Here is a 19725-nt window from a genome sequence, read left to right as displayed (position 1 = left end):
TAGTAACTGTAAAATGTCAATTAGTAACTGTAAAATGTCAATTAGTAACTGTAAAAGGTAAATTAGTAACTGTAAAATGTAAATTAGTAACTCTAAAAGGTAAATTAGTAACTAAAACGTAAATTAGTAACTGTAAAATGTCAATTAGTAACTGTAAAAGGTAAATTAGTAACTAAAAGGTAAATTAGTAACTGTAAAATGTGAATTAGTAACTGTAAAAGGTAAATTAGTAACTAAAAGGTAAATTAGTAACTATAAAATGTGAATTAGTAACTGTAAAAGGTAAATTAGTAACTAAAAGGTAAATTAGTGACTGTAAAATGTGAATTAGTAACTGTAAAAGGTAAATTAGTAACTAAAAGGTAAATTAGTAACTGTAAAAGGATGGATGTTTTTGCATGTGTTTGTGTATCTGGCAGCAAAATTAACCACTCAATGATTTTTAATTTTATTCAGAATGTGTGGTTGCCCATCTACAACTGGCTGACTTTTGGAGTTAGCTGGTTTCATGATGTCCTCCATAGCTAACTGAACTTAAAAACAAAATATTTTTATATTGAACGTTTTTTGAAATACAAATTATAGCTACAACAACTCAGTCAGTTTTACAGATATTGAGCTAGAATTTAAAGTGGTAGTAACAGGTAAGACTCCAACACATTCTTGAGCACTAACTAATGTCACTTTACTGATAACGGTAATGGGCCCAACACTAGCCTCACATGCTCGTACTTGTACTTTTACTCATAAAAACACCCTTTACTTTGGACCATTGCCACTTCTATGCTTGGTGATGTAATTTTCTCTTCTACTGAGAAATTAGGACAACTGAGGACCAAAAAAATAAAAAATGTTTGTAGTTTAGAAATATTTTCAGATATTACAAGTCACTGTGTAATGTTGCAAACTAATACATTTATAATGCAAACAACTTTCTGCTTCACTGTCACACACAGCAGTGTCTGTTCCAAATGGTCACAACCTGAACTTTAATGCAACATCCATCCATCCATCCATCCATTATTTTTACCCGCTTCTTCCTTTTTAGGTCGTGGGGGTCACTGGTGCCCATATCTAGCAGTCACTGTGGGAGAGGTGGGGGACATCCTGAACAGGTCGCAAGTCCATCACAGGGACACATAGAGACAAATGAGACAAACAACCATTCACTCTCTCACTCCCATAGGGACAATTTAGAGTTACCAATCAGCCTAACATGCATGTTTTGGGTCTGTGGGAGGAAACTGGAGTACCCAGAGAAAACACACACATGCACAGAGAGAACATGCAAACTCCACCCAGAAAGGTCTCCAGCAAGGATTTGAACCTGTGACCTTCTTATTGAGAGGCGTCAGCTCTGCAACATGAATATATTTTAAATTATTTATTAGAATTTGCAGCAGAAAAAAAAAAAAAAACACGATTCCCTTTAAAACAAACAAGGAGGAGTTTTCAGTCAACTCAAATTATTTTTATTTAAGTCAAATCTAGGAAGATTTTAGTTATTGAGTTTAATAGATCCATTTTATATGCACAACTCAAAAGTGACAATAGTTACTTAAAGTTATGATCAACAGAATGAAAGTTTTTTTTTTTTTTTTTTTTTTTAAGTTGAGGAACAGATAGAATTGGTGAATATTTAGAAGTTTTTATTTAAGATTTTCTTTTTTAGATTGTGTTTTTTCAATGTATCTTTATTTATTTGTCACAAGATTTATTTATGTTTGTTCATCAGAATCTTTTATTTATTTTTTACATAAATGCATAATTTAATCTTTTTTACATTGTCATCTAGTGGTCACCTTCTGTAAGTGCATCCCAGAACAAACCATTCAACCATGAAGTAAATGTTTCCAGTTTCTCTGGTCTTTGCTCGTGACACAATAAAAGTCATATAAGTGACATCTAAACCTCATTATTAAAGTTTACATTAATTTGTTTGTGTGTGTTTACTTGATATTTTTCTGGGAAGAGACCTGACCAGTCTATTGGACATCACTTAACACTTAACAAAACTCTCATAATAATCAATGTTTTCCTGTTTATTTTTCTGTATGGTGTTTAATCTAACTACTTCTGCCTGCTTTGTTTAATTTTAGCTGTTTAAATATCAAAATTTTCAGCTCATACAGGATATACATATTTTTTTAATTTTGTGCTTTTTATTTTATTTTACTCAAATTACAAATATATTCCCATAAAATTACAATGAAATATGTTTAGTTATTTCAAAAACACTATTTACTTTTCAATCTGTTTAGCATGCTTTATTTATTTTTAGCTTATTGAGCTTTTTTTAATTTTTTTTTTTATTTTAGCCATCCTTCTGTTACATTTAGCAGGACGTTTGCTACTTTTGGCTAGGCTTTTGCTACCTTTAGCTCCTACTTTTAAGTTTTAAGCAGCGTTTAAAAAGTTAAAAACAAAAAGGATAGGAGATAGGATACTTGACAAGTGTAAGAATCAAATTCTGTAAGTTTACCCTGAAAATAAAGTTAATGTAAAATGTATGTAACCGTTTATAATTTGTTCTTGTCATAAGATGAGTAAACAAGGTGTATTGTTTTCACAGGAGTATCAATAATTTGTTCAAAATATGAAATGCAATAATGTACCTTACATATTCCCAGAACTTAAAAAAAACCCGTATGAACTGCATGAATGTCGGTAATAAATGTTTCGCGGTAGATGGCAGCACCTTCAAGTCTTTACCCAGGGTTTACCAACCGTTACGTCATAAAAACGCGACAGGCCACAGCAGCTCTGGAAATGAGTAAGTCTTTGTTATGGGCCGTGGTATTCAAGTCTTTTTGGGATAAATGCGAACTTTATTAGCGCTTTCATAGACTTTTGGATACATTTATCTTCAGACCGTGTTTTTTTTCAGCTGAAGGCCTCTCAGCGGCTCAATTTATTAGAAATATTTTCAGGCTAATGTTAGCGAGCGGAGGCTGAGCTGTTTTTATCGGAAGCAGCGTCAGGTAAACAGCTAATGAAGCTGATGCAATTAATAAATAAATTGACCCACCGCAGCTAGGCAACCTGTGCAGTGTAAATTAACGGATTAAACTTTATTAAAACGTCTGAATCCTCAGTAATGGCTTCCAGGAGGACCGGCTACACGGCAGCTAGCATGGATTCGTCTCCGGTCCACAACCGGAAACAAAGTATTAACAACCCCGACAGGATCGAGTCCTGCTATGATCGCAAAGCCCAGGGCAGCATGACCGTGACGTCACTCAAATCCCGTCTGGCTCCGACCATTCAGACTGCCATGTCCGCTGCTGTGGACACCCTGCTTGGTGAGGTGGTCCTGGTGCTGAACGAGACCCAGCAGGAGCTGCTGCACAAGGAGCAGGAGAACCAGAGGCTCAAGGTGCGGCTGGAGGTGTCCGAGAGGGAGCTGAAGACTCTGCAGGAGTGTCTGTGCAGTGCCCAGAAGCTCATAGACCAGCTGCAGGTGACCTACTCAGGACCCCAGGCCATCAACCAGTCCGTGTTCGCGCCTTCACTGTCCTCCATGGCTTCAATGACTGCAGGCCTGGACCAGGATCACCAGAACCCCAGGAGTGTGAACAGAGCTGGGGTGGACTTGGGTCTCGGTGGCTCCGTGGAGGACTCTATTCATGGGTTTGAACCACGAGAAGATTACAAAATGTGCCAGCTTTCGATCCAGCCGGATGGTTCTGTAACCAACCACGCTCTGGACTCGTTTGGATCCAACACGTCTCATATGTGCTCAGATTCCAGCAGACCAGGTAAATATATGAAAAAAAAAAACGTCTGTAAGTAACCTATGGTGTTCGTGTTTTACCACATTTCTGCCTCTGCTTACCACTTCTGTGTTCTGAAGATGACAGGCAGCCTCAGGGACCAGGGGGAGCTCCCAGATTTGAGATTAAGGAGGAGCAGGGACTAGTTTCTGGCTCTGCTCAGCCCAGCAGGAAGGACCCAGGCTTGCATACCGACAGTCAAGACGGAGAAGGATCATCTCTCACTGTTGGGGACATCGGTTATGGTCAAGTTGGAGATGAAGGCGGCTCCCAGCGCTCTTTCACTCACTCCCTGCGACACCAGAGACCGGTGCGTGAATGTAGCGGTGCCTTGCAGCAAGGTGGACTCGACGGACAGAAACCTTTGCTCAGGTCTTCAGGAGCGGGCAGGGGAGAAGGTGTTTCACCAGGCAGAGCAGAGGACTCTGCGGGGCCTTCTGCTCCTGACCTGGCAGGGGAGTCCTCCGCAGATCGCCCCCACCACTGCCTGGAGTGCGGAAAGACCTTCCGTCTGATCTCCAGCCTGAAGAAGCACATCCGCATCCACACGGGCGAGAAGCCGTACCCCTGTGGAGTCTGCGGCCGCCGCTTCCGCGAGTCGGGGGCGCTCAAAACCCATCTGCGCATCCACACGGGTGAGAAGCCGTACTCTTGCTCCGAGTGCGGGAACTGCTTCCGCCACCTGGACGGTTTGCGCAAGCATCGCCGCACGCACACGGGCGAGAAGCCGTACGTGTGCGCCATCTGCGGGAAGCGCCTGAGCCGCCTGCAGCACCTGAAGCACCACCAGCTCATCCACACCGGGGAGCGGCCGTGCTGCTGTCCCTTCTGCAACCGCACCTTCAAGGAGCCCGCGGCGCTCAGGAAGCACGTCCGCACGCACCGCGAGGAAGGCGGTCACTTGGGAATGGGCCCCAGTGAAGACACGGACCCGGACGCCCTGGACGACATGAACAACCTCCACCCCGCGGCTCCCTCTCCTCAGATGAGGTTTGGGGAGTGGGGGGCTGAGGAGGAGGACGGCTCGGCTGTGGACTGTGTGTAAACCTGGTTACAAACGGAAACTGTTGCCTTCGTGTTAAAAACGGTGAAAATGTTTTCATCTTTGTTCTGTGCTTTTATTTTAAATAGAAAAGCATCAAATGATCTCTGCACATTTCAGTGCATCTAAAGCAGCAGTGCCCGGGTTGTTCTTTTGGCCACTTTTTCATAAAACAAATAAAAAAAGATTGGAAATTAGGATCACACACAAGTGACTTTAAGACTCAAACAAAACCAGAGCCACAGCTGCTGTTTGACCGTTCCTGAAGTGGGTCTGTGACAGAACCAGGACTTCCTGGTTCAGACTGGCTCACGCTTCACAGAGAGAAACTAACCACATTCACTTACCGGACTTATTTCACTCTGATTTATGTTTAAAACCTCATTTTAAAACCGTTTTCTCAACATTTTTACTATTAAAAGTTATTTTTTAAGATGAAATAGGACAACTCAACTGTTTTTTTTTTTGTTTTTTTTTTTCAGTTTTATCAGGCTTATTTCTACAAAAGCAATATTTTTACTAGAGTTGTTATAAAATTACAAATGTACATTGTTTCAATTTGCAGCTTGTTCTGCCTTTATTATATTAATAATAATTTAAAAAGTTAATTTTATTGTGTTCATTAATTTTTTTCATTGTTTAATTAAATATCCAAACAGAATGTGCCAAACCTACAGGAACCTTCTGGACTCGAGCACGTAATTATTAATAATAATAATAAAGTAATAATTGTTTCTAAAAACGCCTTTTTTAGTCACTTGTTCTTTTATCGGGTTTAACTTTTATATTTCACCACTCGTGTCGTATCAAACGTCTGGACATGATTATTTGAGCTAAAGGATGAGATCCAGCTTTATTATAGTAAATTAAAATTTTTATTTGTTATGCCGTGAATCTTTTGATCCAAACTTGTTTTTAATGTAGCTTTTGTTTTTAAACCTTCAAATATAAAATAAGATGAACTCTAGTTGATTGCTAAAATCTGATCCTTAAATTTAAATTTATGGATGCTATAAATTTAAAAATGCGTTTGCAAACGTAGCTTCAGCTGTTTTCAAATTGAATCGGATCTAAAATGAGAAATAATTACAGAATCGCTTTAAAACACGTTTAGCTCCGTTTTCTTTCTGTGAAGCCCGAGCTCCTCTTTAACTCCAGTTAACGTCTTGACCTCATTTACCGTTTTTTGTTTTTAATCTTTCCACCTCCATACTCATAATATTACATGAATTGTTTAAAAATATCCATTTTTTTTCTGCTTTTACCAAAGTATTTTTCAGATTTATTGTTCTCCGATGGTACCCGAGCACATTTTATTGTGTATTTTCAGACCGTGCATTAACATTCCTGTTTTTATTTTAGGTCTGATGAAATAAATACTTTTTTTTAAAACAAATTACATCAACAAACTAGTTTTCCACATACATTCACATATTTGCTAATTTTTTGTTTTTATATTACTTTTTATCCATATTTGTGTAAATATAAAATGTAGTTATGTAGGTATTTTATTTGGGTTAAGGATGGACATTTTTGTAGAAAAAAAAAGTCCTTACCTAAAAACATGCTTTTCAGATTGAGTTTGTTAAAATACAGTGTAAATACACACAAACAGGCAAGCTGAACTCATTTCGTTATCTGTTTGAGCTTCTGTGTAACTTGACATGTAAACAAATATAATAACCTCACTGTACGCACGTACTATATTCACTGGTGTCCTCGTTGTACACAACACAAAGTGTAAAAATGTTCTGAATGCATCTTGCCTGAGTTGTCCTTGCTCCAAATAATTGTACTTATTTTGAGTTTTCTTCAGTCAGACCTCAGCATGCAGGTTAAAGAACGCTGTTACTCCTCAAAAAGGTAACAAATGTGAAATTAAGTTACTTTTTTAGTAGTAAAATGTACATATTCACATCCTGTTAGCTCCTGTACATGTTACTACAATAAAAAGCCTTGTTCGTACTCGTTCCCTGTTAATGTAGGTGAAGTTTTAAAGTGCGATGGCGGCTGAGAAGTTGTTTTCCACCTTTATGTCCTCGTTGGGAGAAAGTTTTGACAGCGACTGTCGAGTACTGTGTTCGAGAAACAATATGAGAATGTTTGTTCCCAAAACCCCAAAGTGTTTTCGTTAGAATCAAATCTGCACTGGTTTACGTCTGACATGCAGCTCGTAAACATCCTGATCCTGTCTCAGCGAGCTGGAGCTAAAAGAGCGAAAAGTTTGCGTCAAGATTTTGATGCCACACGGACATTCTCCTCTTTATGCCGTCGTAGATTTATGAGTCGATGCATCGCTCATAAAATAAAAAGGCAGCTTTGTAAAAATCAAATAACGTGATAATAAATACTGAAGACTAAAGTTAAAGATAAGCACAGGTGCAGATTTTCATATCAGGACATCATAAAAATAATCTGGTATTAAAGCAGGTTCTGAAATATCCTAATCTAACCTCAAGTGTCCAAAAATACAAACTCCACCGTAAAGAAATATTAATTTAACAAATAAAATAGGAACAGTGTGTAGAAAAACTACATTCCAAGATTTAATAATGATTAGATGAATTTTTAGCAGTGATACCTCTTCATAGTCCTGACAGACTTGTGCATGTGGTTGTGGAGGAACTTTGGCCCACTCTTTTGTTTACAACGTGTGTTGCGAGTGCTATCATCGAGTTTAGTGTGTGTGAATGTAATGTTTATAAATAGTGTCCAGGTAACGAGACGTGATTGCATGAAGGAACCCAAAGAGCTGGACGGTGATCGGCTCCCTGATGAGACGGTGGTGCTGCGTAAAGATGAGCTGCCAAAGTCGTGGCACCGGTTCTGCCCCGACCATTCACCCACTGCCGCATCAGACAACTCGCTGTAAACATCAAAGTTCATGCTCAACAATCCAGGTAAAAAATCCAACAAAGTTAAGTCAGGTCATCTGGATGGTTTCATTTTTGTTGAGACATTTCGTCCTTCATCCAAAGGACTTCATCAGTCCGAGGAGCCACAACAAACAGTCCCACAGGCAGCACACTCACATAGTGGGTCAAACAGTTTGCTGGTGATGAGCTAGTTTCTGGGGTCCACCCTCTCCCCCACCGACTCCTCTGAGGCAGCCATAGCCAAAGTGGTTCAAAACATGAAAGTTCATGCTCAATAATTTCTTCCAATATAATCTCAATAATAAGAGGGCGGGCCCCAGAAACCACCTTATCACCAGCTAACTGGTTGACTCACTATGCGTGTGTGCTGCTTGTGGGAATGAGTTTGGTTGTGGCTCCTCAAACTGATGAAGTCCTTTGGATGATATACCGATAGTCCTTTGGATGAAGGACAAAACATCTCAAAAACAAAAGAAACATCCAGATGACCTGACTGATCACAGTAAATGGTCTTGTGAGGAGTTTGTAGGAGTGGGTGGCCATTTAATTTAAGCTCTTTTCTTCCTCTTGTCCTGATAATTTACATTTTGCTCGTTCTTTTGGTCTGGGCGCAGCCTGGTGAGACTCCATTTTGCACAATGTATGTAGAAAACCACCGTCCTTCCACCCCCGTGTTTGATACTTAATATGAGGTGTGTGTGCTGATATTCTGAGTTTGGGTTTCTTCAAAACATCTGTATTTTGGTCTCATCTGTCCCGAGGACATTGTTCTTGAAGTCCTGGAGTTCGTTTAGAAGAAAATATTTGCAAACCGAAGTCGTGCCGCCTCATCCTTTTTAGAAAGAAGAGGCTTCTCCTGCAACCCTTCCAAACAAGCCGTATTTATTCAGTCTCCCGCTCTCTGTACGTTAATACACTGCCATGGGAGCTATAGGGTCTGAGGTTGAGCATTGCATGGTCTGCCCTTTGGGTGAATTTCCAGGGGCGTCCACTTGATGATCTTAAAGATTGTCGGCTTGTGAAAAACCTTTCACTGTATAACGAAGGACACCAAATTGTTTGAAACGTCCTGATGCATGCTCAATAATCCAGGTCGAAACATCTAAAAAAGTTAAATCTGGTCCTCTGGACATTCAAAAAGCATGTTTTTTTTTGTTTTTTTGAATGTCCAGAGGACCAGATTTAACATTTTTAGATGTTTGAAATGTCCTTTAACCCTGACTGGGACAGTTACTTCTCTTAAGTCATTGCTGATGCCTTTCCATCTTGGCGTCGTGTCAACGCACATACATTAGCTCAGCAACATCTGGCTGCTACTGCTAACCTGCACAGTTTGGAGAGTTTATTTACTAGACCTGAAATATGTTCTAAAAGAGGGTTTTTTTTCGTTTGTTTTAATAATTTAAATAAATCAAGTATGAGCAAAGGAGTTCTGGTGTAAGTTCTGGTCTTTTGTTCCTTTACATTAGTGATTTAAGGCGTGTCAGCCGACAGCAGTGTGGATGTAAACAAATGTAAGCACATTTTATGGCCAGCTGTCCTGCAGCTGTTGAGATGTTTAACCTAAAACCACAACTTTCATCCCTGCAGTGGAGCTAAAGGACAGTTAGTCGTCTATGTGGAGACGATACATGTCCATCAGAATACTGCAGCTTTTATATTGCTGGAATAAACGATAGAATCCACGGATCGATTTATTTCAGACGACTTGAATGTTTAAAGAAGAATTTCTCTCACATCTTCACTTTTACTGCGAGTCCGAAAATCAAGCCGAAGTCTTCAGTGTTCAGGAATTTCAGTGTCAAATTTGTTTAGGCAGCACATAAAAGACCATTAAATCTGACTAACGTGCTTCAAGACTTGAAGTGATGAAATACGGAACGTAAAGCCAATAATGCATCAAATGCAAAGAATGAGAAGAAAAGAAGAGTTGAATAGAATAAGCACGACTAAATACAACATTTCTATATGTGAGTTTTTAAACCAAAAAAAGATTATTAGGCCAGGTTTTTATTGACTACCACTGAAGACGAGGGGCGATAATGTTTTTGCCTGTATTTTGTAGTGTTAGCAAAATATCTTGAGGACCAGATGATGGCTTTTAATGAAACTCAGAAAGGAATCATTAAATGTGCGTCGACACTTTTGGCGTCAACCCCATTCAAAATGTCTGCCACAGCTGAGCAACCTTAGCAAACACGGCACTGACTCCGCCAGTTGAACAAATACTGAGCGAACATTTGATGTGGTAGTGGAGAGTTATTCCCAACACATAATCTGAGCGCTAATTGACCTGTTACCTTTGCCTTTTCAAAAATTGTCTCATGAGCTGCTAAACAGATTTTGATAAAATTCCCATAATCATTGGACACAACTAATCGACACAAAAATAATTATCACTCTGTTGATTTGACAGATATTGAGCTCAAATGTGATGCGGTAGTAGCTGAGAGTCATCCTCAACACCTTCTCTGAGAGACCTCCGTGCTGCATGATGTCATTTTTAAACAATCGTATACCTCGTGTTAAAACTCATTCCTTCAAGGAATGCTGGATCTGTAATCTTTTCTGTGATTATTCGTTTGGATCAGGCGAGAACAAGCAGATTATTTTCAAATAAATCCGATTAGAACGTGTCAAACTTTCTATCGTATTTGTGCGTTTGTGTCCGGCTCGTTCTGCCGCAGCTTGTTGTTGTGCAGAGTTTATTCCTCTGATCACCTCAGAGCTGGTTTTACCTTCAGCTTTCTTTCTCTTTCCTGCTCCTCTCATCGTCCTGCGCTGCACGGAGGGACTCGAGGTGTCCGATTGCAGAAGGGAAGTAATCATGTTGCACCAACAAACACTCGGGGACGTTGTGCGACCTGCGGTGTGTTTACATTCTGCGTATTGGGCAGAAAAATGTGAGAGCAGCTCTGTGGACTCTCGGCGGGCCTGTCCGCTCGTTTCCTCAACGACTGAAAGAAAACACTTCTTTTTGCAAAGGAAGTGACTCAGCTGTTTGTGGTAATTTCCCTTTGTCCCACTCTGATCCTGACCCCCGTGAACCTCCCGCTGGAGTGCACGGGCATTTTTGATTCAGCGTGATCAATCGGCATGCTGGCTTTTTCTGACCGAGAGCCACAGCTGAGCAAATCACTCAGCCCACTTGGGCTTTGATTAAAGCGTGGTGTCACATTTACTGTCTGGCTTTTATGTGTTTCCCTGAGAGCGCACGGCTGCAGCGTTTTCATTCAGGTGGTTCTTGCATGCGATGCTAATCTTCATGCAGCAGAGAAATCACCAGATTTCAACTCTACTTTGACAGCGTGGAAGATTTTAAATTGCCCTTAACCTTTCCACAGAGCCTCGCTCTAAAAGATCTGAACTATGTCTTTAATGTGTATGTGTTAAAGGATATATAAGGGTTGGAAATAGCTCCAAGGTCCACCACAGTAAGGAGGGCCAAGTTAATGCCACCCAGAATAAGATTCTGGCTGAACAGTTTGTTCTTAAGGCTCCGCTTCAAAGTTTTTCAGTCGTGATTGTCGTCTAATAATTAGATTCAGGCAATTCCTAAAAGTTGTATTTAAATACGTCTTTTCTTGTTTTTCAAAAATCTTCTCGGTTCAAAATATGCAAAGTTCCAAGATTTTTAAAGCTGCAAACATTTATCAACAGAGGACAAGATCCAAAGTTTTCCAGAAAATGCAATAAAGTTTTGAATCAAACCCCGATCTCATAATTTACTCTTGTGGTCCAGGTCAACAAAGACCGTAATGACCCTCAGGAGGGAAGGGAGGCAGAGTCCTTTGCACAGTTTTCAGTTTGAAATGAGAACGCTGCTCCGATGAGAAGCCAAATATCTTCAGAATACTAAGAAAGAAGTCACTAAAACAACTTTGAAAAGTCCTATGACTGGGAATCTATGCGACAGTTGGGCAGTATTATTTTTTCCAGAGGGTCGATTTGACTCTTATTGGGATCACAAAACAAACTGAAATATTGCACAAGATGCTGCATGTGTCTGTCATACACCACATTGAATCATTCGCAAAAAGACACTAAAAATCACTGTTTTAATTGATGCAAATGACAATGCTACAAGGAAATGTTTTGTTTTAAACTCAATTACCAGGTAAATGCATCCCAAATGAACCCATGATTTCATGCAGGTGAAATATCCAACTACCGAGAAGTAGTTTTAGAAAGACTCGAAATATGTAACTTTATCGGTGTACCCACCCACTGAGCATATCCCAAACAATGTTTTAATTCAGTTCAGTTTATTTAGCACCAAGTCCCAACAGAAGTCGTCTCAGGGCACTGAACAAAAACAGTCATATACATTATAAAAGTCCATTACGGTAGTAAAAGTTATTGATCTAAGGGAGCCAGCAGATTGCGTTGAATCTTCACTGTCACAGTCTGCCATCCTGAACAAGCACAAAGGTAACAGTGGAAAGGAAAAACTCCCTTTTAACAGATGGTTCCACAAGAGAGGAGCCTGATAACTGAAAGCTCTGCCTCCTATTCTACTTTTGGAAACTCTAGGAACCACAAGTAAACCTGCAGTCTGAGTGCAAAGTGCTCTGTTAGGAAAATATGGAACAATAAAATCTGTAACTTAAGATGGATTTAGGTTGTTGAGAACTTTGTACATTAGAAGTAAGATTTTGAGTTCTGTTTTGAAGTTGACATGGAGCCAATGGAGAAAAGCTAAAACTAGAGAAATATGATCTTCCCTACTAGCTCTCATTAAAACTCTGGCAGCAGCATTTTGGATCAACTGAAGATTTTTTAAAAATTTAAAGAATTTTTTAATTAAAATGATTCAAACATTTATTCTAGCATTAACCGTAAGACTGACATAATAATCAGAATGCTGATTTTTTTTTTATTTAATAACCCGCAACCTCCTGAAAATGGGTCTGTGACCCACAAGATGAGAATAACTGGATGGATTACCCCTTTAAGTCTTCATAAAACAGAAACAAACAAAAACAGGTAGTGGTCCAAGCACACAGCCCTGTGGAACTCCACAAATGACTCTGCTGTATGATGACAAAACGTCATTTAAGAAAACAAAACATACATTATGACTGAAACCAGCTTAAAGGTATTCTCCAGACACCTCCCTGACATGCCCAAGTACTTGTAAGATAATGTATTTGAATGCAGAACTGAGTCACCACAGTTACAAGTATTTTATACAAAAACATGTTCAGTCAGTCAAAAAGGGGTATCAAGTTTTGTATTACAATTTTTTTTTAGTCCACAACCTCCTGAAAACAGGTCTGTGACCCACAAGATGAGAATAACTGGACTAGACTCTTCAAGGCTTCATAAAACAGAAACAGTAGTGGTCCAAGCACATACCATAGTAGCTCTATGGAACTTCACAACTACCTCAGCTGTGTGAGAATAATTGCTAATTTACAAAATCAAACTACAATATGACTGAAACATGCTTAGAGGCATTTTCTAAATGCCTCCCTAATATGCCCAATCCTGGTATTTGAATGCAACACGATGACCCTTAGTTTTCTGCTTTTAAACTCAGACAAGACTGAAGTTTTAGTTTTTGGACCTGAGCATTTTAGGAATAACATTTTCAGTCTTTTGTCCTCCTTGGATAGCATTATTCTGGCCTCCAGCTCTAATGTTAAAAATCTTGGTGTTATTTTTGATCAGGGCATGTGTTTTAACCCCCATATTCAAAATAATATTGCTAAAATTAGAAACATCTTATCTAAAAATGATGCAGAAAAGCTGTTTCATGCATTTTTCATATCTAGACTGGACTATAGTAATGGTTTGTTATCTGGGTGTCCAAAAACTTATTTAAAACGTCTTCAGTTAATCCAAAATGCTGCTTCCACAGTCTTAATGGGAGTTAGGAGGAGCGATCATATCTCTTCAGTTTTAGCTTCTCTCCATTGGCTCCCTGTCATATCCAGAATGGAATTCAAAATCTTTCTTCTAACTACAAAGCTCTCAACAACCTAGCTCCTTCTCATAGTCGAGATCTTATTGTTCCATATATTCCCAACATAGCACTTTGCTCTCAGACTGCAGGTTTACTTGCGGTTCCTAGAGTTTCCAAAAGCAGAATGGGAGGAAGATCTTTCAGTTCTCAGGCTCCTCTCTTGTGGAACCAACTTCCAGTTTCTGTCAGTGAAGCTGACACATTGTCCAGTTTTAAGACTGGACTTAAGACTTTCCTTTTTGATAAATCCTTTAATTAGTAGGCTTGGTTTCCTGACCTATTCCTTATCCTATGCTGCTATAACCTTAGACCACTGGAGAACAAATGGACCTCATTTCATCAAATGAACAGTTACAGTACATACAAATGAATAGTTTGTATTTATAATTATCTTTCTTAACATGTTATTTCTGTCTTTTTGTCTTTCCTCCTAGAGTAAATATATATATATATATATATATATATATATATATATCACTTCACCACTTGCTCTTGTCGAGGTCAGACGCTTTTACCCTCCTCTCCCTCTCTGCTTTGTTTTGCTGCTCTGTCTTGTCTGTGAAACTGCTTCTGAGCCTGTCTGTATGTATCTTCCGAACTATAATTATGGACTTGATTTGATCAGTTGGTCCCTCAACACAATTGATAACATTTCAAAGAAGAGAAGACAAGCTTTAGGTGAGCCGATTTGCCCTGTTGGCACGCATGCAGCTGGATATCTCATTGACTCGAAGACTTGATGATGTGTCTATCTCTGCTGCCATTTGTGGATTTTAAGGACACATATTTAATTGAATTTACGATAACTGGTTCCTGCTTTTTGGTTTTGGCTGGTTGCTGGTTTTATCTACAATCAAGGAAGTCGTCGACAGCAAATTGGGACCCGATCACGCTGCTTGCCTTTATGAAGGCTTGGTTCTTGCCTCGAGTACCCAGACTCAAATGCTTTGGGCAGAATGGATCAGATCTCGGGGATTTTACTCAGGCACGTTTCCATCGGAGTGGCTGTGTAATTTGGACATTTCAGAACCGTTTGGACCAACACAGATTCAAGGTATATGTCATTAAGTTCTGCCTGTCCCCAAAACAACTGTGTGTTTATCTAAATTTGGCTCCCCTGGCTGGCCTTGAAGGCCACCTTATCTGTATTTGCCTGGAGAAAATGTAATCTGATGCTCCACCCCCTACCCCACCCCACCCATTGAGGAATTTCCAACTGATCAAACAGAGGAAACCAGCTGAATAAACATTGTGTCATCATTTCAGGACTGTTGGATTCCCATAGGTGTTGTCCTTGGCCATTCCCCGACATCCCTCAAGAATGTTTATGGATTTCATTGGGGAGAACTGGTTGATTATTCCATCTTTATCAGAACTCTTAGTGTCCTCGAGAGCGTCCATGGACATTGCTCACCGCTCTCGTCATCTCCCCCCTCTGTGGAATGTTTACGTCACTATGTGCTGTTTGTGTGAGGTGTTTTTTTTTTATATTGGCGTTTTTCTTCTCAGCCAAGAAAGAGTCTGATAGAAATTTTTTGCCTCCAATTCCTACTTGTGTCCAGTTTCATTACTTTTTTTGTCTGTCTAAACAGATCTCACTTGTAAATTAGTCTTCTAGGCTCAATGTGATTTATCTGTCTAAATAAAGGTTGAATGAATGAATGAGTAAACAAACTGAATTAAATGAACATTGATGTCCACCACATATTTTCACTCAAAATAAACTTTTAGTCATTAACCAAGGCGAATCAAGTTTGGTATTAAAAATATTTTTTTAGCCCACAACCTGTTGACAATTAGTCAGTGACCAACCAGATGAGAACTGAACTGTCAAGGATTCAGAAAACAAGAACAAACAAAAACAGGTTGTGGTCCAAACACACAGCCTGTTGGAACTCCACAATTAACTCTGCTGTGAGGATGGTTCATCAGTTATGAAAACAAATTACATTAGCCTATAAATGAAACCAGCTTATTGGTGTTCCCTAAACGCCCTGAGAAAGCACGGAGTTCCACCACACATTTATTTTCACACAAAAGAAACTTTCAGCCACAAAGGTGTATCAAGTTCAGTTCAAACTGTTTTATTTTTCTAGTGGCACCCTCAGCTGTACAGCTGTGGTTTGTATGGGGGTGGGATGGGTGGGGGTCAGTGTGGGGGGAGTCTTTGCTCCTGCACCGCCTGCAGAGGTTTCTCCAAAGAGAGAGAGAGAGAGTGGATTGGCTCGGTTTCCTTTCTCCTCTCCTCCCTCTGCTTTCTCTCCCAAACCTCACAGTCTCTCCAGAGCAACAGGCGAGGAGAAGAAGGAAGAGAAAAGAGAGCAACGAGAAAAGAGAGCAACTATAGCAACTTTTTTTTTTAATTCTTCTTTTTTCTTTTTGAGCCCGGGGGCGACGGCAGGCCTCCATAAAGGATGGGAAACGTGGCGCTTTTTCAGACGGATCACTTGGATATGAGAGGGAAGTGAAAACAGGAGGGAGGACGCCAGAGTTTTCCGTCGGGGTAACGAAGCAGGCGCCTGCGAGCCTCCCCCCACCTCCCGCTCAGCGTGTGATTTAATGTCCCCGGATCTCTGCGGAGGGCAGTGAAAGGATGCCAGGATGCCCTGTCTGATCTCCCATCTGCTTGTCGTCTGGCTGAGCGTCCACAGGCTCGTGTGGTGCTCGGAGCGCGCGCCCTCCTCTGCGCGCGAGCGCTTCAAGGTGGTCATCGCTCCGGTCATCTGCAAGCGGGTCTGCCTGAACGGACAGTGCCACGACCGGTGCGAGCAGGGCAACAACACCACGCTGATCGCGGAGAACGGCCAGGGGGCCGACACGCTCATCGGACAGGGCTTCAGGGTCGGTGAGTGACGGACACGGAGCGGGGAGAGGCGCTGACCTCTGGGGCTGGTGGCTCATAAACACTGTCCCCGCCACCGCCAATAAATGGACTCGCTCTAACTAGACAGGGTGTCGATCAGCTAAAGCTATGACTTTGCTATAGTTTAAAAGTTGATAAAGTCCACTTTTTGATATACAGTGCTAGTGGTGTTTGGTTAAAAGGAACGGTCACCATGGTAACCAATGCCGCTCTCCTACAGCACTCAGAAAGGCAGACAGAAAGGCAGACTAAAAAGTAAGTCTCAATTATACAATCCCCTGTGCGTCATAGCATAAATATTTTTGAACTATGAGCAGCAGATCACTCTGAAGGCAACTTGTGGATTCTTATATCTACGTTTTTTTTTTTTTTATTTAAATAAGCGATATGGTAAATAAAGACCTGTCTCATCTTAGGTTTGAAAACAACATTTTTCTAGAATATAATAGGATTTTTTTCAGCCTTTTTACAGTTACTAATATGCATGCTCAGTCTATTTTGCGATAAATTGCGGTTTAGATATATACTTCCAGATAGTCAATAAACAGTGTTCATATCTGCCTATATGTTTCATGCTTTTCGGTTCTGACATCCAGCAACATTGCACCTTGAGGATCTTTTGCTCTCACAACATTCAAAAAACTAATATAACTGATTTATAAATACAATTGTATAAAAAAGTCAATAAAACTCACTAAATGACATTGAATACTTGAAATAGCTATCACTGTATTGGATCTCATGGTGCCATGCATTACACATGCATAATAGTGGCTGTAAAAACGTTAATGATTCAAGGTTTTTTATTTGTAATACACACCACATGTGGTATGTGGGGTGGAATGAAATTGTGTACACAGGGTTCCAGTTACATCCAACAAAAATATAAAATGTAAAAAAAAAAACGGTAATAAAATGAGTGCCTGTAAATGCACTGAAGTGATATGAGAGGAAACCGTCAGTCTATAGCCGCATTAGACACACTGGGAATTAAATAAATAAACAAAAAGCCAAGTATTTCATGCATGATTCACATGTGCACTAAAAAGAAAATTTTGTTTTCAAACTTTTGAAACAAGACAGAGCTCATCTCTGTGAAAGCTTTTTTGAAAACATCTGTAGAAAAATCACAAAACAAGCTGGTCTTGTGTAAAAACCATTAAATATCTGAAAATGCCACTTCAGTCATGAGAGGTCCAACTTTCTGTGGCCCGTTTCAACCTTTAAATTATGTCTCTACCTAATTATGGCTGAGCTCCAAAGAGGACTAGGCTTTCACAGTTGTGCACTATAATTCAGTTGTTGAGTATTGGGAAATTAATTGTAGTTTTTTTGAGAAATTTGGCCACATTGTACAATGTAACACAACCAAAGGTTCCCATACATTTTAATAGATAATTTGCATATTTTATCACAACTCTGGGGTCTGAAAACTGACCAAACTTGTGAACAGAATACTAAATGCTTTAACAGTTAAAACTTGAGAAAACTCTAAAATCCAAAATAATAAAAAAAACCCTCTTAAAGTCTCACTGATAAATATTGTATCGGAAGGCGAGGTAGATCATCTGTTATATGTTTGTGTTTCTTCTTATTTTTTATTATTTGTACAAAGAAAGGTGTATGAACAAATATCATAGAACACAGCAGTCCATGACACTTTGCAATGTCCATCTGAATTTAGTTAGAAAAAAGACATAGACCAAAGATGATAATTCTTAATAAATTCATTTGAATTGTCTTTTCAAGTTTTTTCTAGCTTTACATTTACAAACCGGATTCCAAAAAAGTTGGGACACTAAACAAATTGTGAATAAAAACTGAATGCAATGATGTGGAGATGGCAAATGTCAATATTTTATTCGTAATATAACATAGATGACAGATCAAAAGTTTTATCTGAGTAAATGTAACATTTTAAAGGAAAAATATGTTGATTCAAAATTTCACAGTGTCAACAAATTCCCAAAAAGTTGGGACAAGTAGCAATAAGTGGCTGGAAAAAGGAAATTGAGCATATAACGAACAGCTGGAAGACCAATTAACACTAATTAGGTCAATTGACAACATGATCGGGTATAAAAAGAGCTTCTCAGAGTGTCAGTGTCTCTCAGAAGCCAAGATGGTAAGAGGATCACCAATTCCACCATTGTTGCGCAGAAAGATAGTGCAACAATACCAGAATGGTGTTACCCAGCGTAAAATAGCAAAGACTTTTGAGTTATCATCATCAACCGTACATAACATCATCAAAAGATTCAGAGAATCTGGAACAATCGCAGTGCGTAAGGGTCAAGGCCGTAAAACTCTACTGGATGCTCGTGATCTCCGGGCCCTTGAACGTCACTGCACCTCAAAAAGGAATGTCACTGTCAAGGAAATAACAGAATGGGCTTAGGAATACTTCCAGAAAGCATTGTCAGTGAACACAATCCACCGTGCCGTCCGCCGTTGCCAGCTGAAACTCTACAGTGCAAAGAGGAAGCCATTTCTAAGCAAGCTCCACAAGCTCAGACGTTTGCACTGGGCCAGGGGTCATTTAAAATGGAGTGTGGCAAAATGGAAGACTGTTCTGTGGTCAGATGAGTCACGATTTGAAGTTCTTTATGGAACACTGGGACGCCATGTCATCCGGACCAGAGAGGACAAGGATAGCCCAAGTTGTTATCAACGCTCCGTTCAGAAGCCTGCATCACTGATGGTATGGGGTTGCATGAGCGCTTGTGGCATGGGCAGCTTGCATGTCTGGAAAGGCACCATTAATGCAGAGAACTATGTTCAGGTTCTAGAACAACATATGCTCCCATCTAGACGTCATCTCTTTCAGGGAAGACCCTGCATTTTTCAACACGATAATGCCAGACCACATTCTGCAGCAATCACAACATCATGGCTACGTAGGAGAAGGATCCGGGTACTGAAATGGCCAGCCTGCAGTCCAGATCTTTCACCTATAGAGAACATTTGGTGCATCAAAAAGAGGAAGGTGCGACAAAGAAGGCCCAAGACGATTGAACAGTTAGAGGCCTGTATTAGACATGAATGGGAGAGCATTCCTATTTCTAAACTTGAGAAACTGGTCTCCTCTGTCCCCAGACGTCTGTTGAGTGTTGTAAGAAGAAGGGGGGATGCCACACAGTGGTAAAAATGGACTTTTCCCAACTTTTTTGGGATTTGTTGACGCCATGAAATTTGGAAACAAC

The 19725-nt window shown here is 40.0% G+C and overlaps 2 protein-coding genes across 2 annotated transcripts in view; both read left to right on the top strand.

The window, feature by feature from the left end:
* Positions 1-3097: 3097 nt before the first annotated feature.
* Positions 3098-4993, top strand: si:ch1073-224n8.1 (zinc finger protein 774). Its single transcript, XM_037687695.1, has 2 exons — positions 3098-3758; positions 3854-4993. Exons 1-2 carry the CDS (start codon positions 3098-3100, stop codon positions 4816-4818), a joined length of 1626 nt encoding a protein of 541 aa, XP_037543623.1. The 3' UTR covers positions 4819-4993.
* An 11267-nt stretch (positions 4994-16260) lies between these two features.
* ltbp3 (latent transforming growth factor beta binding protein 3) overlaps positions 16261-19725 on the top strand; it is a 68830-nt gene continuing 65365 nt past the window's right edge. Inside the window, exon 1 of the mRNA XM_037687694.1 lies at positions 16261-16504. Coding sequence (XP_037543622.1) covers positions 16261-16504 — 244 coding nt within the window. The remainder of the gene's footprint in view (positions 16505-19725) is intronic.

Source organism: Nematolebias whitei, chromosome 14 (genome assembly GCF_014905685.2).
Source record: "Nematolebias whitei isolate Nwh7 chromosome 14, NemWhi1, whole genome shotgun sequence".
In the NCBI taxonomy this organism is placed as follows: Eukaryota; Metazoa; Chordata; class Actinopteri; order Cyprinodontiformes; family Rivulidae; genus Nematolebias; species Nematolebias whitei.
Note: the sequence above shows the minus strand (reverse complement) of the source record. Positions and strands in the feature narration are given on the sequence as shown.

What these genes read in the sequence shown, in the direction of transcription:
- si:ch1073-224n8.1 (XM_037687695.1), top strand. Translation starts at nt 3,098, where the DNA reads ATGGCTTCCAGGAGGACCGGCTACACGGCAGCTAGCATGGATTCGTCT. An exon ending in CTCAGATTCCAGCAGACCAG is followed by an intron (nt 3,759 to 3,853) that starts GTAAATATATGA and finishes TGTGTTCTGAAG; the next exon opens with ATGACAGGCAGCCTCAGGGA.